Raw genomic sequence first — 20,772 nt, 5'->3', positions numbered from 1 at the left:
CAGCGGTTTAGCGCCGCCTTCAGCCCAGGGTGTGATCCTGGAGACCCGGGATCGAGTCCCACGTTGGGCTCCCTGCATGGAGCCTGCTTCTCCCTCTGCCTGTGTCTCTGCCCCCCCACCCCCCGCTGTGTGTGTGTGTCTGTCATGAATAAATAAAATCTTTAAAAAAAATAGAATTATAAATTATATTTAATCCAGAGGCAGGTGGGGAAAGCATACTAAATAATAGTAGAACAAAGAGAAAATGACAAGCAGTGTGGGAGATTCAAATCCAGTCATGTCAACAGTCACACTAATGCCTCAATTGAAAGAGATTTTCAGGTTGGATAAGAGGTAAAAACCTATGTACTATATCTGTAAGAAACTCACTGTAAATAGAACTAGATAGGTTAAAAGTAAAAGGCTAAAGGAAGTTTTATCATGCAAGCACTAATTAAAAGAAAGCTGAAATGCCTATATTATCAGCAAAGTAGACTTCATTAAAAGAAGCATTACCAGAGATGAAGAGGGATACCATGTAATGATAAAGGGGTCAGTTTAGAAGGAGACCTAACAGTCTCAGGTGTGGATGTACCTAACAACAGAGCTTTCAAAATATAGAAAGCGAAAACTGATAGAATTGTAAGGAGAAATTGCAAATCCATAATTACAATTGGAGAAGTCAACATTTCTTTTTCAGTAACTGATACAATAAATAGAAAAATTAGTAACAATACAGAAGACCCAAACAATACTACCAACTTTATTTAATTGACATTTATAAAACATTGTACTCATCATCATCAGTGCACATGAGACAGACCATATATGGGACCATAAAACAAACCTCAACAAATTTAAAAATCTTAAAATCATCATAGAGTATGTCCTTTGACCACAATGAAATTAAACTAGAAATCAATAGGAAGGCTATCTGGAAAATACCCCCAAATATTTGGAAAGTAAACAGTACTCCTATGCATCAGAGAGAGGTGGCCAAAGGTAAAGAGAACATATTTTAAAGTTAGCAAAAATGAAAGTGCGGTATATCAAAATTTGTGAGCTATAGCTAAAGAGAAATTTATAGTGTTAAATGCTTCTACTAGAAAAAAGAGAAAGGTCTTAAATAAGATTGTACATTAAGAACCTAGAAAGAGATCCCTGGGTGGCTCAGCGGTTTAGCGCCTGCCTTTGGCCCAGGGCGTGATCCTGGAGTCCTGGGATTGAGTCCCACATCAGGCTCCCTGCATGGAGCCTGCTTCTCCCTCTGCCTATGTCTCTGCCTCTCTCTGTGTGTCCCTCGTGAATAAATAAATAAAATCTTTAAAAAAAAAAAAAAAAAGAAGAAGAAGAAGAACCTAGAAAGAGTAAGTTAAACCCAAAGCAAGAAAAAGACAGGAAATAATAAAAATAAGAACAAAAAAATCAATGAAATTGAAAAAAGAAAGAAAAGAAAATCAGTGGTACCAAAAGCTGGTTATTGGGGGTGGGGAGGGGGGGTAGGCAATAAAACTCAATACTATAAAACTGATAAATCTGTAGCCAAACAAATCCAAGAAGAAGAAAGAAAACACAGATTACCAGTATCAGGAATGATAACAGGAACATTGAAAGCATAACAATTAATCTTATGAATTAAGTTTCTGGCAATAATTTAATGACTTCGATGAAATGGACAGATTCCTTGAAAGGCACAGACTTTTAGAGTTTACTCATGAAGAAATACATAATCTGAATAGTTCTGTATCTTTAAGAGTTACTCAATTAGTACTTAAAGATTTTCCAACAAGGAAAACTTCAGGCCTGAATATCTTCACCCTCAAATTCTACCACATTTTTAAGAAAGAAATATTAGTGTTTCAATACAAATTCCTCCAGATAATATAAGAAGAGAGCATACTTCCCAACTCATTTTATGAGAACATTATTACCCTAATGCCACTACTAAACAAAGACCTTACAAGAAAAGAAATTACAAGTCACTATCACTCATAGACACAGTCACAAAAAATCTTCAACAAAAAATTTTTTTAAGATTTTATTTATTTATTCATGAGAGACAACAGGGAGAGAGAGAGGCAGAGACACAGGCAGAAGGAGAAGCAGGCTCCATTCAGGGAGCCCAACGTGGGACTCGATCCTAGGTGTCCAGGATCGCACCCTGGGCTGAAGGCAGCGCTAAACCGCTGAGCCACCTGGGCCCTCTTCAACAAAATATTAGCAAATCAAATCTAGCAAAGTACCGAAAGAATAATGCAGCATGCTCAGTTATCATGTATCCCAGTAATTCAAGGCTATTGTAATTCACAGCATTAAAAGACTGAAGAATAAAAACCATACGATCATCTCAATACACACAGAAAAAACATTTGTCAAAAAAAAAAAAAAAGAAGAAAAAAAACATTTGTCAAATTCAGAATTCTTTCATAATAAAAGGAAACTTTGCGGGGGATCCCTTGGTGGCTCAGCGGTTTAGCACCTGCCTTTGGCCCAGGGCGTGATCCTGGAGTCCCGGGATCGAATCCCACGTCGCGCTCCCAGCATGGAGCCTGCTTCTCCCTCTGCCTATGTCTCTGCCTCTCTCTCTCTCTCTGTGTGACTATCATAAATAAATTTTAAAAATTTAAAAAAATAAATAATAAATAGAAACTTTGCAAACTATGAAAACTTCAATATTGTACTGTTTAAATTTTCTGGGAATAATAAAATACAAAATTTTTTGGAAGAGGAAGGTTATATATACATTCATCAAATTAAAAAAATAGAAGAGGGTTGTTTTTTTTTAATATTTTATTCATGAGCTACAGAGAGAGAGAGGCAGAGACACAGGCAGAGGGAGAAGCAGGCTCCATGCAGGGAGCCCGATACAGGACTTGATCCTAGGACTCTGGGATCACGCCCTGGGCCGAAGGCAGCTGCTCAACTGCTGATCCACCCAGGGATCCCAATAAAAGAGTTTTAAATTGACCCTCAGTAATGTATTAAACTGGTAATGATCATGTTGGTTTTAACCAACAGGCTTTCCTGGAATTTATTTTCTGTAGATCATGCTTGAAACTCCTCTCTGGTTTGATTTATCCTTAAGATTCACACATATTATCATTGTTTCCTATGTGGTAGGTAGGGCAACTTTTTCATTTTATAAATGAAAATACAGAGATATACCTAATAGTAGTGCCAGAAGCTAACATTTCATGAGCACTTACCATGAGGCAGGCATTCCTCTTTGCACTGTGAAGGTGTTGACTTCTTTAATTCTAACAGCACCCCCATGAGGCAGGCACTCTATCTTTCCTCATTTATAGATCAGGAAATAGGCATAAAGAAGTTAAATAACCTGTCTACATTTTTAAGCAGAGCTGGCAATTAAACCCAAGCATCTGACACCTGGTAGGTGGTCTAAGCCACCGCATGATGCTGCATGTGGAGAGCCTGAGTCCTTCAAGTCAGGTAGCTAGTAAGTATCAGAGGGAGGACCCAGACTACACCTTCTGACTTTGAGCACCTCACAGTCTTTACTACCATGATGTCTAATCTGTTTAATTGTGCATGTTTCATCTGCTTCTTGTCCTCCAATTACATTGTATCTGTCTTGAAAATATCTGTCTTCTTTTTAAGTCTTCTGGGGATCTCTCCCGCTGAACAGGTTGTTAACATATATATTGATTAAGACACAAAAACTTGAGGAAAAACCAAGGATCAGTGAGAAAATACATGTGTATTTTACTTTTCAAAACATGTTTATTGCCCTTTTAAAAAGAAAAGAAAAAGACTTAGCTCTCTAACTTCTTGGAAGAGTGACCATTTAGCAAGCAAGAATGCCTAATACCTACCCTCATCTACCCCACAAAGGCTTCTCATTTCTTTCTTTTTTTTTTTTTTAAGCTTCTCGTTTCTAAAAATCTGTGTTCTAGTGATCACTCACTGGTTTCATAATAAGTGGTTAAATGTGATTTTGACATTACTCAAAGGGTGCAGCTGATTAATCAGAACATGACCTTGGATAATTACTGTTCACAACTAATAGCATAATTGAAGGTAATGTGCTGTATTTAGATTTTAGGAATTGTGGCCAAATATGGTGGGTGGAGGGAAGCTGTGCAACACCCACGGAGAAGAACCTTCCTCTGAAAGGTTGCCTTTGAATTGCACTAACATATCATTCATTCCCATTTCGCTAAAGGTTTCACTCTGATTTTTTTTTCTATTATTGACTGTGTCTTCTGTAAACACTTTCAGAGGGGAAAAGTTCATTAGTCTTAACCATTTTAATGGTTGCTATGAAAGTGGATAAAAGCCACCTAACTGTTAAAATCATCATCACAAAATATACTGCTGTCTGCAAAATTCTAACCAGGTGGTGGGAAATACAAGTAGTATCTGAATAAATGGCTTCACATTCTTTGCTAGTGTTGCAGCCTGACTCCAAATGAAATTTGAGGCTACACAACTTAGACCTTTTGCCTCAGATACTTTCCATTAGGAAAACTAAGCCTTTTGTTACCCAGGAATTAGTGGAGACAACATGGTGAAGTAGCAAGTAGCATCCAAGTACCAATCCTGCTCTGGACAGTTGCCTGGCTGACTTGGCTGAGATTTCTCTCTCCGTGATCCTGTAGAATCATCTGTAGGACAGAGCTTTTACCAGCTCATTGGATTGTGGTGAGAATTAATTAATAATAGAGCACTTGATCCATCGTAAACATGCAGTACGTATCCATTCCCTTCGTTTGTGATACATAAATTATACTTCTTTTCTGGAAGTGGTAGTTTTATAATTTTTTACAGTAGTCTGCGTTCGAATGCAAGAACAGAGTATCAGCTTAAGACCTACAAAATAAGAGCCAGTTCAAAAAAAGGAACTTACTTAGAAACCACGTTTCCTGGCTCCTCCACAGCTCTCCCAGTGGGAGTGCAAGTGCCTTGAGGCCTAGAGGCAAGTCTGTGTAACTACAGAGTGACCCAAAGTAGATTACCATTGCCTTACTTCCTTCTTTAATGAGGTGACAAGTCAGTTAGTACTCTTTTGCATTGGTTTGCAGTATCCGTATTTGAACACCATACAGGCTACTTAGCTTTGATTATAGGCATTTTGTTATCTCCATCAGCAGTCTCCAAAGTGGATGGATACATGTACCCCAGAGGTTGCACCCACAGTCCGTGGAAGCATGAGAAGATAGTAGCAGAGCTTTTCTTTCTTCATCTAAGAAGAAGCAGATTGAGTTTTCCTAATTCTTAGTATTGGCAGGGACAACCTGCCAGGCTTTAGCTGTGTCAGCTGCGGTACTCCAGTTATCCCGAGGAGGACGGGGGAGTTGTCAACTTGGGAGGCTTGGCTGGCACTCTCACCTTTCATTCACTTATTGGTCCTTGCAGGGTATATTATTCATGGTAATATCTGGATATAACTAAGTAAACCCTCTAAAATGGAGGAGTGGTATGGTTCCAGCAAAAGAACATGGATCAAAGGCAATACAACAATACAAGTACACATGACAGAAATGAAATGGCAGAGCCAGTGCCCCCCTCATTCTAGAACAGGTGCTACATTACAGGGTGGAAGCAGTGATGAACCAGGCTCCTCTCACCAGAGCTGGATGCACAAAACTGATCAGCATGTTTGCATTATGGATCTGGATTTACTATGGTAAATGGCGTTCTTACTGTGACCAGTACTGTGTTTGCTGTGGATAATGTGACGCCTGGGGGATCAAGACATATAGCCAACCATCCAGATTAATTTTAATTATCATACTTTAATGAGTATAAAAAACTGTTTTGTGTTGACAGGTAATCTTTTTAAACTAGTTTCTTTTACATATAAAATAGAAAACCTATAAATCTAAATACTTAATTTTTTTAACAAAACATTTTTATATTTCTGCATGTCTGTAAATACTCAAGTGTTACTCTCTTGAATTAAAAAAAGACATATAGTCTTCTTGATTTATTAACATCATGATCTTAAAATGATTTCGTCAAAAAATAATGACATTCTTTTAGTTTTGAGTGACAAATAGGAAAGGACAGTGTTATTTTCAGAATGCTCCTGTGTTATTATTAGCTTGTTACATAGTTCAGGCTGTGCTGGGACACGAAACAAAAGAAGTTCTAGCTTGCTGCTCATTATCCCTGTTGCTGAGGGATAAGAGTGTGGTGAATAAATTAAATTAATAAACGATCCCCCAAACATCATTTTAGCCATTAGTTTCAGATTCCTTTCTCATTAAGCCTTTTTTTTTTTTTTTTTTGAGAGTTACTAGTAAGCCTCAGAATTGACAGGTTTAAGCTTTAGCTTTCTCTTCCCCACCTTCCGATGGGTGCTGCCGTCTAACCAGAATCTAAATAAATTCGAGGTGCAGCCACACACTGGAAGAGCAGAAGTCAGAGGGCTTGCCAGAGCCATGGTGTGGGTGTGGGTGTGGTGTGAGTCGTCAGCCCAGAGCAGTCCAGTCCTGGCTGCAACGCAGTCATCAGACCCCTTCAGAGAGGACCCCGTGGAGGAGAGGTCACAGAGTAGAGCCGGGTCACCCTGGGACAGGGGTCACCCTGGGACAGGGGTCACCCTGAGATGGGGACCACTATGTGAGCAAGGCACCTCCTGAAAACACACTTGTTTACAGAAGAACACTTTGCATTGCAGGTGATCACCTTCTTCAGTTCCCGATTGCTGCAGGCTGGAGCTGAGCTGTCAGTGGAACGGGTCCTGGAAATCATTAAGCAGGGGGCGGTGGCACTGCCCAAAGACCGGCTGAAGGTAAGACCTGTGAAGGAAGCTGCCCTTGTGCATCAAGTGGGCTCCGTGTTCGTGTCTGAGCAGGCCCTGCTCAGAGTCACTGTACCTACCAGTACTCGTGCTAGAAAAGGCCCTGTAAACACTGCCTCTCCCTCCATACGGGTACTCAGCGATGCAGAGGGTGTCTCAGAGGAGAACTAAACACCTTCAGAGCATGGCATATGCTATGAGTAACTCCTACACAGTGAATAAAGAAGCACCTTATTTGTTTGATCTAATGAAATAATTCTGTCTTCGAAGACCAAGGGTTGATGGGAAGGCACTGGTGGTGGTGCTGACTACAACACTGGCCCACACGTAGTGATTACTTGGCACTCTGTGGAGCTCTTCCGTTGTTCACTCATTCTGTCCTCACAACCCTTCAAGGCAGGTAGCGTTTTGCTCTAACTTTTCAGATGAAGGAACTGAGGCAGAGAAAGGTTAATGACTAACCCAAAACCACACAGCTAGAAGACTGTGGCACTGGGCGATTCATGCTCGGGCAGTGTGGCTCCAGAGCCCAGGCTCTGAACACCCTCACCCTTCTCCACCGGCCTACAGGTGGCTCTGGAGAGGGAAGCATTTCTTGCATAGGTGGAGGAGCTATTGTATCTACAGTAGGCACTGCCATTTGCAAGTCGGTGTGTTTCCAAAGTGATCTCATGATGTAAAACTCCTACTCCGAGACTAATTTCCTCATAAGAAAGAGTGCAAAGGGAATGTTTCGTGGAGACACAAGAATGTACAGCACTGTAGCATATTTGCACTTTAATGCTTCTTATTAATGTTTGCCTTCACCACCTCTAATATTTTGAGAGTGCTCGTTCCTAAATGAAAAACACAGGGCATCCTAGTGGACGGGTGGCCTTCTCCATCATCACCTTTGATCACAACGAACTTGTGTCCCAGAGTTACTGTTTTCAGGGCCGTGTTTTCAGCACTCTCACAGAACACCGCTGCTTATGAATGCTCAAGAGAGATTGTGGTAGGACATGAAAATATTTTCAGTTATAAAAACAGAATTTGTTAAATAATAGCACGTGAGTCATGGTGACCACTTGGAGAACTCCACCGAAAGCAAACAGCAGTGGGGTTGGTATTTAGCAGCTGAAATGGCACCACCGTGTGGCGGTAACGTGAACGCTGACTGCCGCTCACCAGACCCTCCAGCTCGGGCTGGACTCGCTTCCTGACAAGAGTCTAAATGTAAGGAATTCATATCGTTTCCCCTCCTACATAAAGACTTCAATGGGTGTTTTTGGTTCAAGGGCATGTGTACACATCCATGTACACTTTTTCCAGTTTACTTGAACTACACCATGGGAACCAGTACAGAAATCCGTGAAGATTGGACTGGCTGCTCATGGAACGTGGTGGGTCTTGGTGTCTGAGCTAAGTCAAGAAACAAGTGGAGCTATCAGGAGGCTGGAAGGAAAGGTCACAGGGGCATCAGGAAGGAGATTTGAATATAATCAGAGACTGGGTGAAGTGGAAGTAACAGAGATGGAGCCAAATAACAGTACATCTCGGTGATGACCTGGTCTGACTTTGGCCATGAGTGAGGGACAAAAGTGCTGTGCCTGTGGATGGAAGTCAGTGTGGTTGAGCCAGCTACTGAACGGGTAACCAAGGACGGGTCATTCACATAGGCTGCTCGTATAGTCCCTTAGGACAGTAAGCCACAGAGTGGAGAGAAAAACTGTGAGCCAGGTGCTGGCATCTGCGGGACTGTAGTCTAGATGGCAGTAGGTATCAGCTATATAGACCAGAGGAAGCTGGTACCAGCCTCATGTGAGCTGAGCTTTCTGTTTTAGGGTAGAGGATTAGGGGGCACTTGGGTGGCTCAGCGGTTAGGCATCTGTCTTTGGCTCAGTGCGTGACCCCAGGGTCCTGGGATCAAATCCCGCATTGGGCTCCCTGCAAGGAGCCTGCTTCTTCCTCTGCAGGCAGACACACAGATAGGAAAAGACAGTGTTATTTTCAGAATGCCTGCCTCTCCCTGTGTCTCTTACGAATAAATAAATAAAATATTTTTTTTAAAAAAAAAGGATAGAGGAGTAATAGCCAAAAAACAGTAATGAAAGCAAAGTACCAACCCCACCTCCAGACCCTGAAGTCTGGAATGTGAAAGAATGAGCGGTGTCTAACTTCCAAAGGCTCCGAGGGACTCAGAGTTCCAAGAGAGCTGGGTTTCACTTGAAGAAGGAAGGAGGGAAGATTCCATGCAGGGACTGACAAAGTAGGGATACTTAACAGCCCTGAAATAGGTGTTCAGAAGGGCACTGTGAGCTAGGAGCCATGTGACTGAGCATCACATTAGTAAAGCAGGCTGTGTGTAGAAGCAGCTGAAGTTACTCTAAAGAACCTAGAAATCACGGATGCTGAGGAATAGAGGGTATATTACCTAGAGAAGAGAGGACTTTGGGAAAATAGAAAAACTGTGTTCAACTACTTTAAGGACTATTCTGTAAAAGAAGAACTAAGCAGTTACTAAGCTCTAAGCCAGAGGACAGGGGGAGAAGTTGAACCAGGACAAGTATTAGTTCAACCTAAGGGAATGTATTCTGAGGACCTAAGTCTCTCAGCAGTCCATACAAGGCTTTGTGAGACCACAAAATATTCACCCCAAAGTCTGGATGGTAAGTGTAAGAGGAGTACCCGATGGCAGGGGGACTCAAATCTATAACAGAGGGAAACAGGTTGAAAGGATTCCCTTTTTAAAAAGTTACAGAGGTTGCTCCCAAAGACTTCTTACAATTCCTTAGAGTCTGACTTCCATCTCTTAAAATTCCGTGAAGAATTTTCATAGAGCAGAGCTCTGGTAACATGCCCCTTCCCTCGAGATCAGGCCCCTCTTGCTACCATGTACAGTCTGCAGTCCTTGGACTGGAGCACCAGACCTGCATTTCTAGCCCCCGCTGCCGTTCCCACCTTGGCTCTCTGTGCTCCCCTTTCTCCAACCCATGCCCCAGCCAGTCAGCATGATGTCCATGCCTTTTCCTTCCTCCTGCACGTTTGGAGTTTGGATTTGCTTGCGTGGCCCTCTCTTTGCAGTATATCAGTCCCTTGCCCCTTTGCTTTTTGCTTGTCCAAACTCTAAGCACCCAGAGGCCTGGCTGAGTTTGAGAACCGCTATTGAAACCTTTCCTTTTACTTCTCACCCTACATATGCCTCCTTCTTCTAAATACCCACAGGGTTTGACAGACACATTTGGTGGGATTTCTGTCCTTTTTCATCCTGTATGTAGCCGCTCAAATGTTTTCTCTCTCACTCAACTGTAACTTCTTAAGAAGAGGGGTCACATCTTGCTTATCTGCATCCCCTTGATGCCTAGTTCAGTGCCTCATGCTCAGTACTCAGTAAATGTGATGAGAAGATCCATGAAATGCTCACTTTATCTGCTCTGAAAAGGAAATGGGGACTTGTTAGAAGGGCCACAGTAGATGGTAGCTACATGTAGCAATGGACAAAACAGATAAAAAATGCCTGTCTTCATATAGCTTATTTTCTGGGGGGCGGGGGTATAGACAATCAGATTAATAAGTAAAATGTTTGCTGTTTTAGGTAGCAGTAAATGGGAGGAAAAATAGGAGGAGGAGGACAGTGAGTGTGAGGAAGAAAGCAGTTTGGATGGGGTGGGCAGAAGATAGTTGAACCTGTACCACCTTTGTATTTTTTGTTCTACATTTTCTCTTGAAATAATTTTAGACTTACCAGAAAAGTTGCAGAAACAGCAGATAGAGGTCACTAAACCCTCCACCCAGGTTTCCTAGTGTCAACAACACATACAACCATAGGACAAACAGCAAAACCAGGGAGTTAACATGGGTGCAATACTATCCCCTGGATTACAGACCTTATCTTGTTGCAGGGTTTTCCTCCAAGTACTCTTCATTCTGCCCCGGTCCCACCCAGGATCCCACTTTGCACTTAGCTGCTCTGTCTCCTTATTCTGCAGCCTTTGGCCTGTTCCTCAGGCTGCCCCTGCCTTTCATGACTGTGACGGTGTGGACAGGGCTGCCCAGCTGTTTTGCAGAATGTCCCTCAGTTTGTCTTTTTTCTGATGTTTCCTCGTGGTTACATTGAAGTCACGCGTATCTGACAAAAGTACCCACAGACGTGCAGACGTGGGCATCAACTGTGTCCTCAGTTCATAGAATCAGGAGGTACATGGTCTCAGCGTGTCTCCTGCTGGTGATGGTTATCCTCGATCATTTGGTCAACGTGGTGCCCACCAGCTCCCTCCTGTGAACACTCATGGCGTTTCCCTTCGTAATTGATTACAGTCTTGGGAGCAGAGACTTGGCTAACTTTTGCCCACTGATTTTATCATCCACCAGTGGATCTTAGCCACACAATTATTGCTGTGGTGTTTGCCTAATGATAATTTTGTATTTTGTTATAGATGATGATTCAGTACTACCACTTATTTTATTGCTCAAATTGTTCTAGCTTTGGCCAGCAGGAGCTCCTCCAGGTTGGTTCCGGCAAACCTCAACATCCCCCATCTTGTTTGGAGCTCATCTTTACTTTTCTGGGGCACAAGATGCTCCAGACTCATCTTGTATTTTTCCTGCCCACCCTCACTCATTCATTCATTCATTCATTTTTCTTTCTTTCTTTCTTTCTTTCTTTCTTTCTTTCTTTCTTCCTTCTTCCTTCCTTCCTTCCTTCCTTTCTCTTTTTTTTCTTTTCTTTTCTTTCTTTTCTTTCTTTCTTTCTTTCTTTCTTTCTTTTCTTTCTTTTCTTTCTTTTCTTTTCTTTTTCTTTCTTTCTTTCTTTCTTTCTTTCTTTCTTTCTTTCTTTCTTTCTTTCCTTCCTTCCTTCCTTCCTTCCTTCCTTCCTTCCTTCCTTCCTTCCTTCCTTTCTTTTCTCCCCTCTCTCTTCTTTCTTTCTTATAAATGGTATTTAGGAAACAAGACCTGGGCACTAGGCCACCTTCTTCTTAGAACTCACATACCCTTTCACTTGCTCAGCCAGTGCTTCCTCACTTGTGCTCTCATACCAGGTCCTTTCTTTCTTTTATATTTATTTGTCCCCTTGATAAACCTTAACTCGTTTCTTTTGGCTTTTTGCTCACTACTCGTGCCTTTAGTCCATTTTTTTTCTTCCTCTTTGCAATCCTGGATTTTCTTTTCTGATTCCTTTGGTGAATGCTCCTCACCCAAAGGCCCCTCCATGGACCATAACAGTGAAAGTTAATTAGGTCCTTATAATACTTATCTTAAACTGAAACGAATTACAGTATACAGACTATGTGTTTGAACGTTAATCTGCTGTTCATTTGTTATACTATATTCAGAAGTGTTCTCTATATTTGAGACAGTAACAGAGAAATGAAAATATAACTCTGTTTTTCGGGATTATGGCTAAAGAGAGAGATTAATTGATCTGTGGGAAGTCCCAGGCCAGTTAACTCTTACTTAGAGCAAGATCCTATGGAGACCAAGGTCATAGATAAATCCCTTAGGTCGGCCAGTTCTTTTTGTTCTGAAATATAGCAAGAAAGCATACTCTTGACTCCAGCTTACCATCTCACTCTGGTTGCAAGAGGGACAGATGATGGAAGAGGGTGATTTAGTCTAAAAAAGGGGGGGGGGGGCAGCCCAGGTGGCTCAGCGGTTTAGCGCCGCCTTTGGCCTAGGGTGTGATCCTGGAGACCCGGGATCGAGTCCCATGTCAGGCTCCCTGCATGGAGCCTGCTTTTCTCCCTCTGCCTGTGTCTCTCTCTCTCTCTCTCTCTCTCTCTCTCTCTCTGTCTCTCATGAATAAATAAATAAAATCTTAAAAAAAGAAAAAGAAAGAAAGAAAACCATCCCCTGTACTAGAAAAGAAACTAAAGTTATATTTATTCACAGATGGTGAGTCATCCTCAGTTGGTTTAAATGATAGCACATTATTACCACAGATGTTACCAGGAAAAAAGGCTGTTTATCTTTATAATCAAGTCTTATCTCAATTATTTTAATCATCTTTTTGGCTTGAGTATTTATGATAAGACGAATCACTTAAAACCTCTAGAGTTTAATTCATAGAATACTGCTGTATCTAGAGTTGATTGAAAATTCAAGCTGTGTGTTGAATAATATTTGTATTATACAATATATCAACACATTACTGCCTTTCGGTAGTTTACTAATATATACTGATAAAATAATTGTCGGTTATATAATAATAGCTTTGTGTGCAAGATTGATGTAAAAGAGGTTGTTTGAAATTGGAAGTGCTGTTTTAATAAGGACTTTATGAAAGTGTAGAATAGTGTGGAGTTACTGATTTGTTCTTTCTTAAAATATAAATTAAACATTAAGAAAATTCAGAGTTCTTTCCATCTACCCTTTGGGTTGTTCAGAGGAGCACAATGCTCCTCACTCATGAGAAATAGTCAGCTAATGTCAACTAAAGATGAGCCAGAAGTTTTCGAAGGTTCCCTTGCATTATAGAACTGAAGCCAAATTTGTAGAAGAATTATTCTTCCAATTTTGGGCAAGTAAACATGAAGATCTGGAAGCCCATGGCATAGTAATTGACTTTCAACCAAATAAAATATTTTTCAATCAAATGTTATTTGACATAGCCTTCTAAAATATTTGTGTAATATCCTGTGTGGGAACATATACTCTTTGGATAAATCTGTCTATATAGTTAAACAACTTGGCTGTTCAGAGTAAATAGTATTAATGTCATTCTAAACATCCTCTTCTTACTGGTATTCCGTGAAATCTGGGAAAGGCGATACCAGGTAATTAGTTTTTTCAGACTCTCCTGCGTAAACAGAGACATAAAGAACAGGCTCTGAAATCCTAAGTTGCTTATTTCTCCTTTAGGGTTTGGAAGGAAATAAATATAGTTAGTGTGTCCTCCGGGAGTTCAGTTAGAAGCCACAGCTCAACGTTCTCACTGTCTGCGTCCACAGCAGGGCATGTTCGTGGCTCCCATTTTGCTCTGCTCACGAGCAGTGTGCATGTCATGATGACGAGTCCAGGTCTCTGCAGGTTCTCAGGCCACTACACTCCTCGTATTTACTTACGTAAAGTCTCCAGGTTCCCTCTTTTGGGTTTAATGAATTATCTATCATTTGAGAATTAAGCGTTTTACTGTATATCTAGAGTTTGAAAATTAGATCATGGAGGGGATTAACTAGAAGATAGCTTCCCTTTTAGTGTAGGTAGGAAGCTATGGGATAATCAAGCTTACTGACATAAACTGAACTCATTTCATTCACCTGGTAAACCATAGGAATTAAAAGTGGAGAGGCAGTGTCACTAAATTATTTTGAATCCTTTATTTTATATGCACCTTTTAGAGTACTTTCACTGTTGTTAGTTACATAAGGAGAAATAAAGTTAACTGGAATTTCAAGAATTTTTTTTATAACTTCTTAATACTGACTTGCCTAAAAACTGGCCCCCCCTTTTTCTGGGAGTCTCTCCCCATCTGCATCCCCATCCCAAGTGTCTGGCATTTCTGTCTCTCCAGAGCTGATTTCTGAGTGCCACCTGGGGTGCCCACCTGCTGTTGGGTGGCCCACTCCAGGTCCCACAGAGACCACCAAGGGCAGGTCCATAGCTGCACCATCTGTGTCTCCATGGATTTCTCCCCATGGAGTGCAGCCTCCTCTCTAACTCTAGAAGTGTCACTAGCCCCCAAGTTCTGTGAATTCCGATGATTTCCCAAATCCCTCTTTCCCCCTCTGCACTCCCACTGCCCCATTTTTGCCTCTGCACCTGTCATGCAGTCTGTTACCTTTGCCTCCTGACTGGCGTCCCCACCTCCCCGTTCTTCCTCCCACGGCACCCTTAGCCTTGTTGCCAGAGGTAAGCATCTCCTGTGAGCACGCACATACGGCTCTCCTGAGCCTCGCTCTTGTCTTTGGCTCTTGTTCTCCCAGGGTTCCTGTGCTCCGGCCGGCTCACCTCCCCACGGGCGGTCTGGTGGCACAGCTGTGCCTTACTCACGCCGCTCCTGCGCCTCCCTCCTCTCCTCTCACTGTCTGCAGCTTCATGGCTTTTTGTCACATGAACTGCTTATGCTTCGGGTTCCAGTACGGTCTTTCCCCGTCCTGCGCAGACCCCTTGATTCGCCCAGGCGGCATAGACACTGTATAAAGTAACTCTCTCGTCCCACCTCTTGCTTCCTTGTATCTTTCCTTCTTCTTGCCCAAAATATTGATTTCTCCTGTGGTCCTTCAGCTCTCCTTATCTATTTCACAGCTTCAGAGCAAAGCATCAAAAGGACTTGATCCGGCAGCCCCGGTGGCGCAGCGGTTTAGTGCCACCTGCAGCCCAGGGTCTGATCCTGGAGACCCTGGATCGAGTCCCACGTCGGGCTCCCTGTATGAAGCCTGCTTCTCCCTCTGCCTGTCACTCTGCCTCTCTCTCTCTCTCCTCTCTGTGTATTCTCATGAATAAATAAATAAAATCTTTAAAAAAAAAGAAAAAAAGACTTGATCCTCTACCCAATGAGAAGTGAGTATTTTCTCCATGGAGCCCTTGGCCCAGGCTGTGGGGTGGAGAGGGGGAGGCTTGGGGCCTGTGCCTGCCCTTAGCACTAAGCTCCCCCAGCCAACTGTTTCTCCTGTATTTTGCTGTTTCCACACCATGTACCTCTGTCCCCAGATTTACCTCTCAGACTATATTCATTCCCTTGTTCCTCTACTGACTTTTCATCATCATAATTTATAGTACACATAACATAAAGTTGTACAGTATAACCTTAAAATGTAGTTTGACTGTTTATTCCATCCCCAGCTAGTCCACTTTATTTATTTTTTAAGATTTTATTTATTTATTCTGTGTCTGTGAGAGACACAGAGAGAAAGAGAGGCAGAGACACAGGCAGACAGAGAAGCAGGTTCCATCCAGGGAGCCCAACGCGAGGACTTCGTCCCAGGTCTCCAGGATCACGCCCTGGGCTGAAGGTGGCACTAAACCGCTGAACTACCCGGGCTGCCCTAATCCACTTTAAGACATTGCCGGGGCATTTTGAGGGGAATTTCAGGTGTATAAGACACCAACCCTGCCCTTAAACAAGGTGTCACATTTCAGAAAAGAAAAGGAACCACTTGCAAAGGTCACTCACAAAGAAGGGCAATGTATGGTGCATGTGTGCAGGTCAAATGAATGGTATGGAAGTTAAGTTCTGGAAGAGGTCAGAGCGGGGAAAGGGGACATGGCTGGGAAGGTTGTAAGGAGAAACCTGGACTTGATTGTCTCTGTCTTAAAGGGTTGATGAGGTCTCTGTAGGCTGAGATGAAAAAGGAGAAATCCAGGCAGAGGAAATTTATGGGTGAATGAAAGAGAAAACCCAAGGCAAGTTCAGCTTCGTGTCCCACTGAAAGAGTAGTAGTCTTGTAATTCCCGCCAGCAGATTAATGTGGCTGGTGTTACTTAATGACATACTAATGTCATTAGACTCATGGCTTTCAAACCTTTTTGACCGTCACCCACAACAAAAAAAAATGCATCATACACATTTCTATAGAACTAAAACAAAATTTTTATAAAAGATAAAAGTTTCATTTGCCCTTAGTAAATGTGATGAGCTCTGATATTTCCTATTTCTTTGGGTTTTTTTAATTGCTGGCAGACCTACTAAATCAATTTAATGGTGCACTATTATGTAGTGACTCAGTTTTTGAAATAATCGTGAGATCATTGGTTTCCAGAGCATAGCCCTTAGTACAAGCAGTGTAGCATCCAATAGGAACTTGTTAGAAATGCACATTCTCAGACCCACCTCAGAATTCCTGAAGTTGGAGGTCTGGGGCTGGGACCCAGCTATGGGTGTTTGAACAAGCCCCAAAGGTGATTTCTGATGTGCGTCAAGTTTGAAAAGCAAAGCAATAGATAATGACACACACACAAGCTACTGTCCACTCTTCGCTCCTCTCCACCAGTTTCTTTAACCTGCCTCGATGACTCTCACCTCCTTCACATCCCCACTCACTGAGCAACTGAAGCCCGTCTCCCTGAGGCCTGCCCTGATGCCTGGTTTCAGTGTTCACACTTCTAGTCCCCCTAATTCTGCAGTATTTTTTTCTTTCTCCATGTTATTTATAGGTACCAAACTGTGTACCTATTATTCTTCTCCCAGATAATGGAAGCTCCGGGGGGGCAGAGACCTTCAGGTTTTGTTAACTCGATGTATCTGAAGCTATGTTGGCACCCGTGGGCACTTTGATATTTACCCAGTGGAAGGGAGCCAGGCAGAGAAGGGGTCCTCCGATCACCAAGTGGTGGTCCAAGATGCTGCTCCAAGGAAACACCCTTCTTTGGGGAACAGCTCTCTGTAGGCTTTTTGCAAGGTCAGCTTTCATGCCAAAATGCCAGAGCTGAGCAAAGTTCAAAGCTGAAGTCTGGTCACTTTGTTGGAATAGTTCGGCTTTCTCCACCTGTCATATTATTCCACACTTGTGCCTTCTGAGAGCTGCACAGCACTGATCCACCCTCCTCCCTGGTGCCCCATCAGGAGGGGCTGCCTCTGCAGCTTAGCCCTGCTGAATTTTTAATAATATCTCTTCTTGGCTGTTGTCCGCCCTGATTTCATTATAGTTCGAGCAGAGGAAACTATTCAGATAAGTGACCTCATTCTATTTCTGCATCTTTCTTGGAAAGGGAAGAGCGTGATGGAGCTACCAAGCTGTCAGGAAGACCACGGAGCCGCCGTGCTGCTCCCTGACCGGTTTGCCCTGCTCTCCTCAGGATACTCAGAGCATGTGTGTTCTCAGGTCCAGACGCTGATAAGAAGCCACTCATGTTCTGATGGGGAAATCAGAGCCCTGGTGCCCGGCACCGCCCCACCAGCCTCCTCCTCAGATTCAGTCAGCTGTTGGCTTCTAACTACTTGAATTGTCACAATGGCCTTGTTTGACTTTGTCTCCTGTAATTGTTTATGACTTTAGACTTAAATTTTTTTCTTACAGTTTTCTCTCTTCTTTTTGGAATATTCTCAATTCCTTTTTACTTTTGGCTGGATTCTAGGAAGCCCGAAGTCTAAAAGATACAGGTCTGTGCTGGGCCTCCATCCTGAGGAAAGAAGTACTGGTTACATTCCTGTCAAAGTTTCCCCAAACCCAAAATGATCTCTGCAAAAGTCTGACGGTCAAAGTGGCTCCCCGTCCGTTGCTAAGCTCCTGGAGTTTCTTGTCCAGGAAAGACAAAAATCAAGTCTTCCTCATAAGGTACTTGTGTCTCTTACGGAACAGTAAACACCAGCCCATTAGTGGTTCAGGAGACCGCTGGAGTGATACTGGCAGCTGATCTTCAGGACCATTTGATCCCCCATTAGGACCATCTTATGAAATACATGATCTCAAATGCCTGCACACACGTGTGCACACACCCCCAACACACACACACAAGTGCAGGATGTCGCTCTTGCTTTCCATGTTGCCAGTCTGCACGTTGGGGAGGAAGCAAATGGGGAATCTTACCTGGGATAGTCAGTCCCTCGATCAAATCCCTCAGAGCAATTTTTCAGGACAAGGACGGGAGGAAGCGTGATAGAACGTTGATAATGTGGATGTTGGAATCCTTTCTGTGTGGGTCTTACGTAAGAACAAATCTGCTCACACTTTTTTCTTTCTATCCAAGGCAAGAGATCCCAGAGAATGAACAGTCATCTAGAGCACTGTTTTCAAATGCATATTTCTGAGTCTTGCCTCAGATTTTGACTCACCGTTTTGGTGATGAACTTGGTAATCATTCTTTTTATTTATTTTTATTTTTATTTTTCTAAGTAGGCTCCATGCTGAATGTGGAGCCCAACATGGGACTTGAACTCACAATCCTGAGATCATGACCAGAGCTGAGATCAAGAGTAGGACACTTATGGGATCCCTGGGTGGCGCAGCGGTTTGGTGCCTGCCTTTGGCCCGGGGCGCGATCCTGGAGACCCGGGATCGAATCCCACGTCGGGCTCCCGGTGCATGGAGCCTGCTTCTCCCTCTGCCTGTCTCTGCCTCTCTCTCTCTCTCTGTGTGTGTGACTATCATGAATAAATAAATAAAATCTTAAAAAAAAAAAAAAAAAAAGAGTAGGACACTTAACCGACTGAGTCACTCAAGCACCCGATTTTTTTTTTTTTTCTGGGAATCTGTCTTTTTTAAGTAGTTTTCTGAATGATCCAGATGATATACCAGATTGGGGGATCACTGTTGTATGGCCTGGTTTTCTCCAAATCCCTACCCTCATAAAAGCTAAAGAGATGGGCAGGCCCGGTGGTGCAGCGGTTTAGCACCGCCTGCAGCCCAGAGTGTGATCCTGGAGACCCAGGATCCAGTCCCATATCAGGTTCCCTGCATGGAGCCTGCTTCTCCCTCTGCCTGTGTCTCTGCCTCTCTCTCTCTCTCTCTCTCTCTCTCTCTGTCTCTATGAATAAATAAATAAAATCTTTTTAAAAAATAAAATAAAAAATAAAAATAAAAAAATAAAGCTAAAGAGATGATGGCTGGGGTTACTAGTTAGCCATGATAGAATCAGAGCAGTTTTATCATCCTTTACTAAGTAAGACTGAGAACTTTTACCTGATGAACCTTAAAGTAGATTTCTTTTACATGTAACCCAAATATAAGATACCACAGTTACATCATAAATTAGACAAATAGCAAAAACTTAAAGTCTCTTTTAAAATATTACATCTGCTCTTCAGTCTGACATAAATATCCCTCTTTTGGCTCTTCTTCCTTCATTGTTTATCATCTAATTACATTTACTGAACACTTGCTCTGTGCCGGGTCCTCTGCTAGGTTTTGTTTTGTTTAAAGATTTTATTTATTTATTAGAGAGAGTATGCACAAGGTAAGGGGAGAAGGAGAGAGAATCTCAAGCAGACTCCACACTGAGTGCAGAGCCTGATGTGGGGCTCGATCTCATGACCCTGAGATCATGACCTGAGCTGAAACCAAGAGTCAGCCACCTAACCGACGGAGCCACCCAGGCACCCCTCTGTATAGGTGTTCTTATTTAGTCTTCTCAAAAACTGTAAGAAATATAAAGGTAATTTACATTTTGCAAGTGAGGAAACAGGCTAAGGAGAATATAATGGCTTGTCTAAGATTATTTCAGTCCATCTTATTTTCGAGCCATAAATTTTAGCTGTTCTTTCTTTTAAATCTTAAATTTTTGTCTCCTCTTAAACTAAAGCGTTTATAATACACCTGTTAAGTTCTTGGATTCGGCAGTATCATACTCAGCGTTATAGAGTAAACCTAAAATGTTTGAAATTAGACCCGTTGCTACTTTATAGAATACTCCAACATATAGCGAATATTTTCTCATACATAATATTGAAACTGCACTAAACATGCAGCAGCTTCATGTCATACTTAACTTTTAGAATAGCCTTTCCTAATAAATAGTCTTACACGTGGTACTTGCTATGATGTTTTGTGTTACTTTGTTTAGTGCAACTAGAGTAGATTTATAAGCAGTTGATAGGATTGTTTTCTTCCTTGCAATGAGTGAGAAGTAGATTAAACCTAGCTTTTGCTTTGTGATCCCAGAGTATAAAAATTCAGTCTTTGTTATCGTTACATCTCGAATATAGTCATGAAAACTAAAACACATAATTGAAAAGTGATAAAAATCTGATTGTTCTGAAGTCAAAGAATTTTTACCCAGTTTTCCAAACCATGGTTTCCAGTGACCGAGGGGCACACGTTTGCCATGCAAGGGCAGCTGTGGAAAATGTTGATTCTCTTCCACGGAAAAGGAAACCTTAAACTCTGTGGTTTTATCTTTAAATCTCTGCTGTTGGTTTTGATAGAATTATTTTCTTTGGTATGGGTAGAAATTTGTGATTCACAAACTAAAATTTCCTAAGGACAGATTCTATGGTGGTTAAAAAAAAAAAAAAATCAAACCGTCATCCGTCTCCATCTTGACTTTTCCATTAGGTTGACCAAAGGATAATTACTAAGATTGTTCCATTGCCTTTACAGCTACTGTTCCAGTCATTTTCTGTGATCCTTACAAAATATTGTGTAATGTAATTTATGACCCTAAAAGGCTCCCTG

At 42.1% G+C, this 20,772-nt stretch overlaps 1 protein-coding gene across 15 annotated transcripts in view; it reads left to right on the top strand.

The window, feature by feature from the left end:
* DYM (dymeclin) overlaps positions 1 to 20,772 on the top strand; it is a 344,551-nt gene that overhangs the window by 291,084 nt on the left and 32,695 nt on the right. For 7 of the 15 annotated variants that reach the window (XM_072734781.1, XM_072734778.1, XM_072734788.1 and 4 more), the window contains 2 exons: positions 6,623 to 6,736; positions 17,738 to 18,031. In XM_072734781.1, coding sequence (XP_072590882.1) covers positions 6,623 to 6,736; positions 17,738 to 18,016 — 393 coding nt within the window. In that variant the 3' untranslated portion in view covers positions 18,017 to 18,031. Of the gene's footprint in view, positions 1 to 6,622; positions 6,737 to 17,737; positions 18,032 to 18,349; positions 18,449 to 18,498; positions 18,790 to 20,772 lie in introns of those variants that run through there. The other 8 variants (XM_026006032.2, XM_026006027.2, XM_072734786.1 and 5 more) reach the window with 3 other exon arrangements.

Source organism: Vulpes vulpes, chromosome 13 (genome assembly GCF_048418805.1).
Source record: "Vulpes vulpes isolate BD-2025 chromosome 13, VulVul3, whole genome shotgun sequence".
NCBI lineage: Eukaryota > Metazoa > Chordata > Mammalia > Carnivora > Canidae > Vulpes > Vulpes vulpes.
Note: the sequence above shows the minus strand (reverse complement) of the source record. Positions and strands in the feature narration are given on the sequence as shown.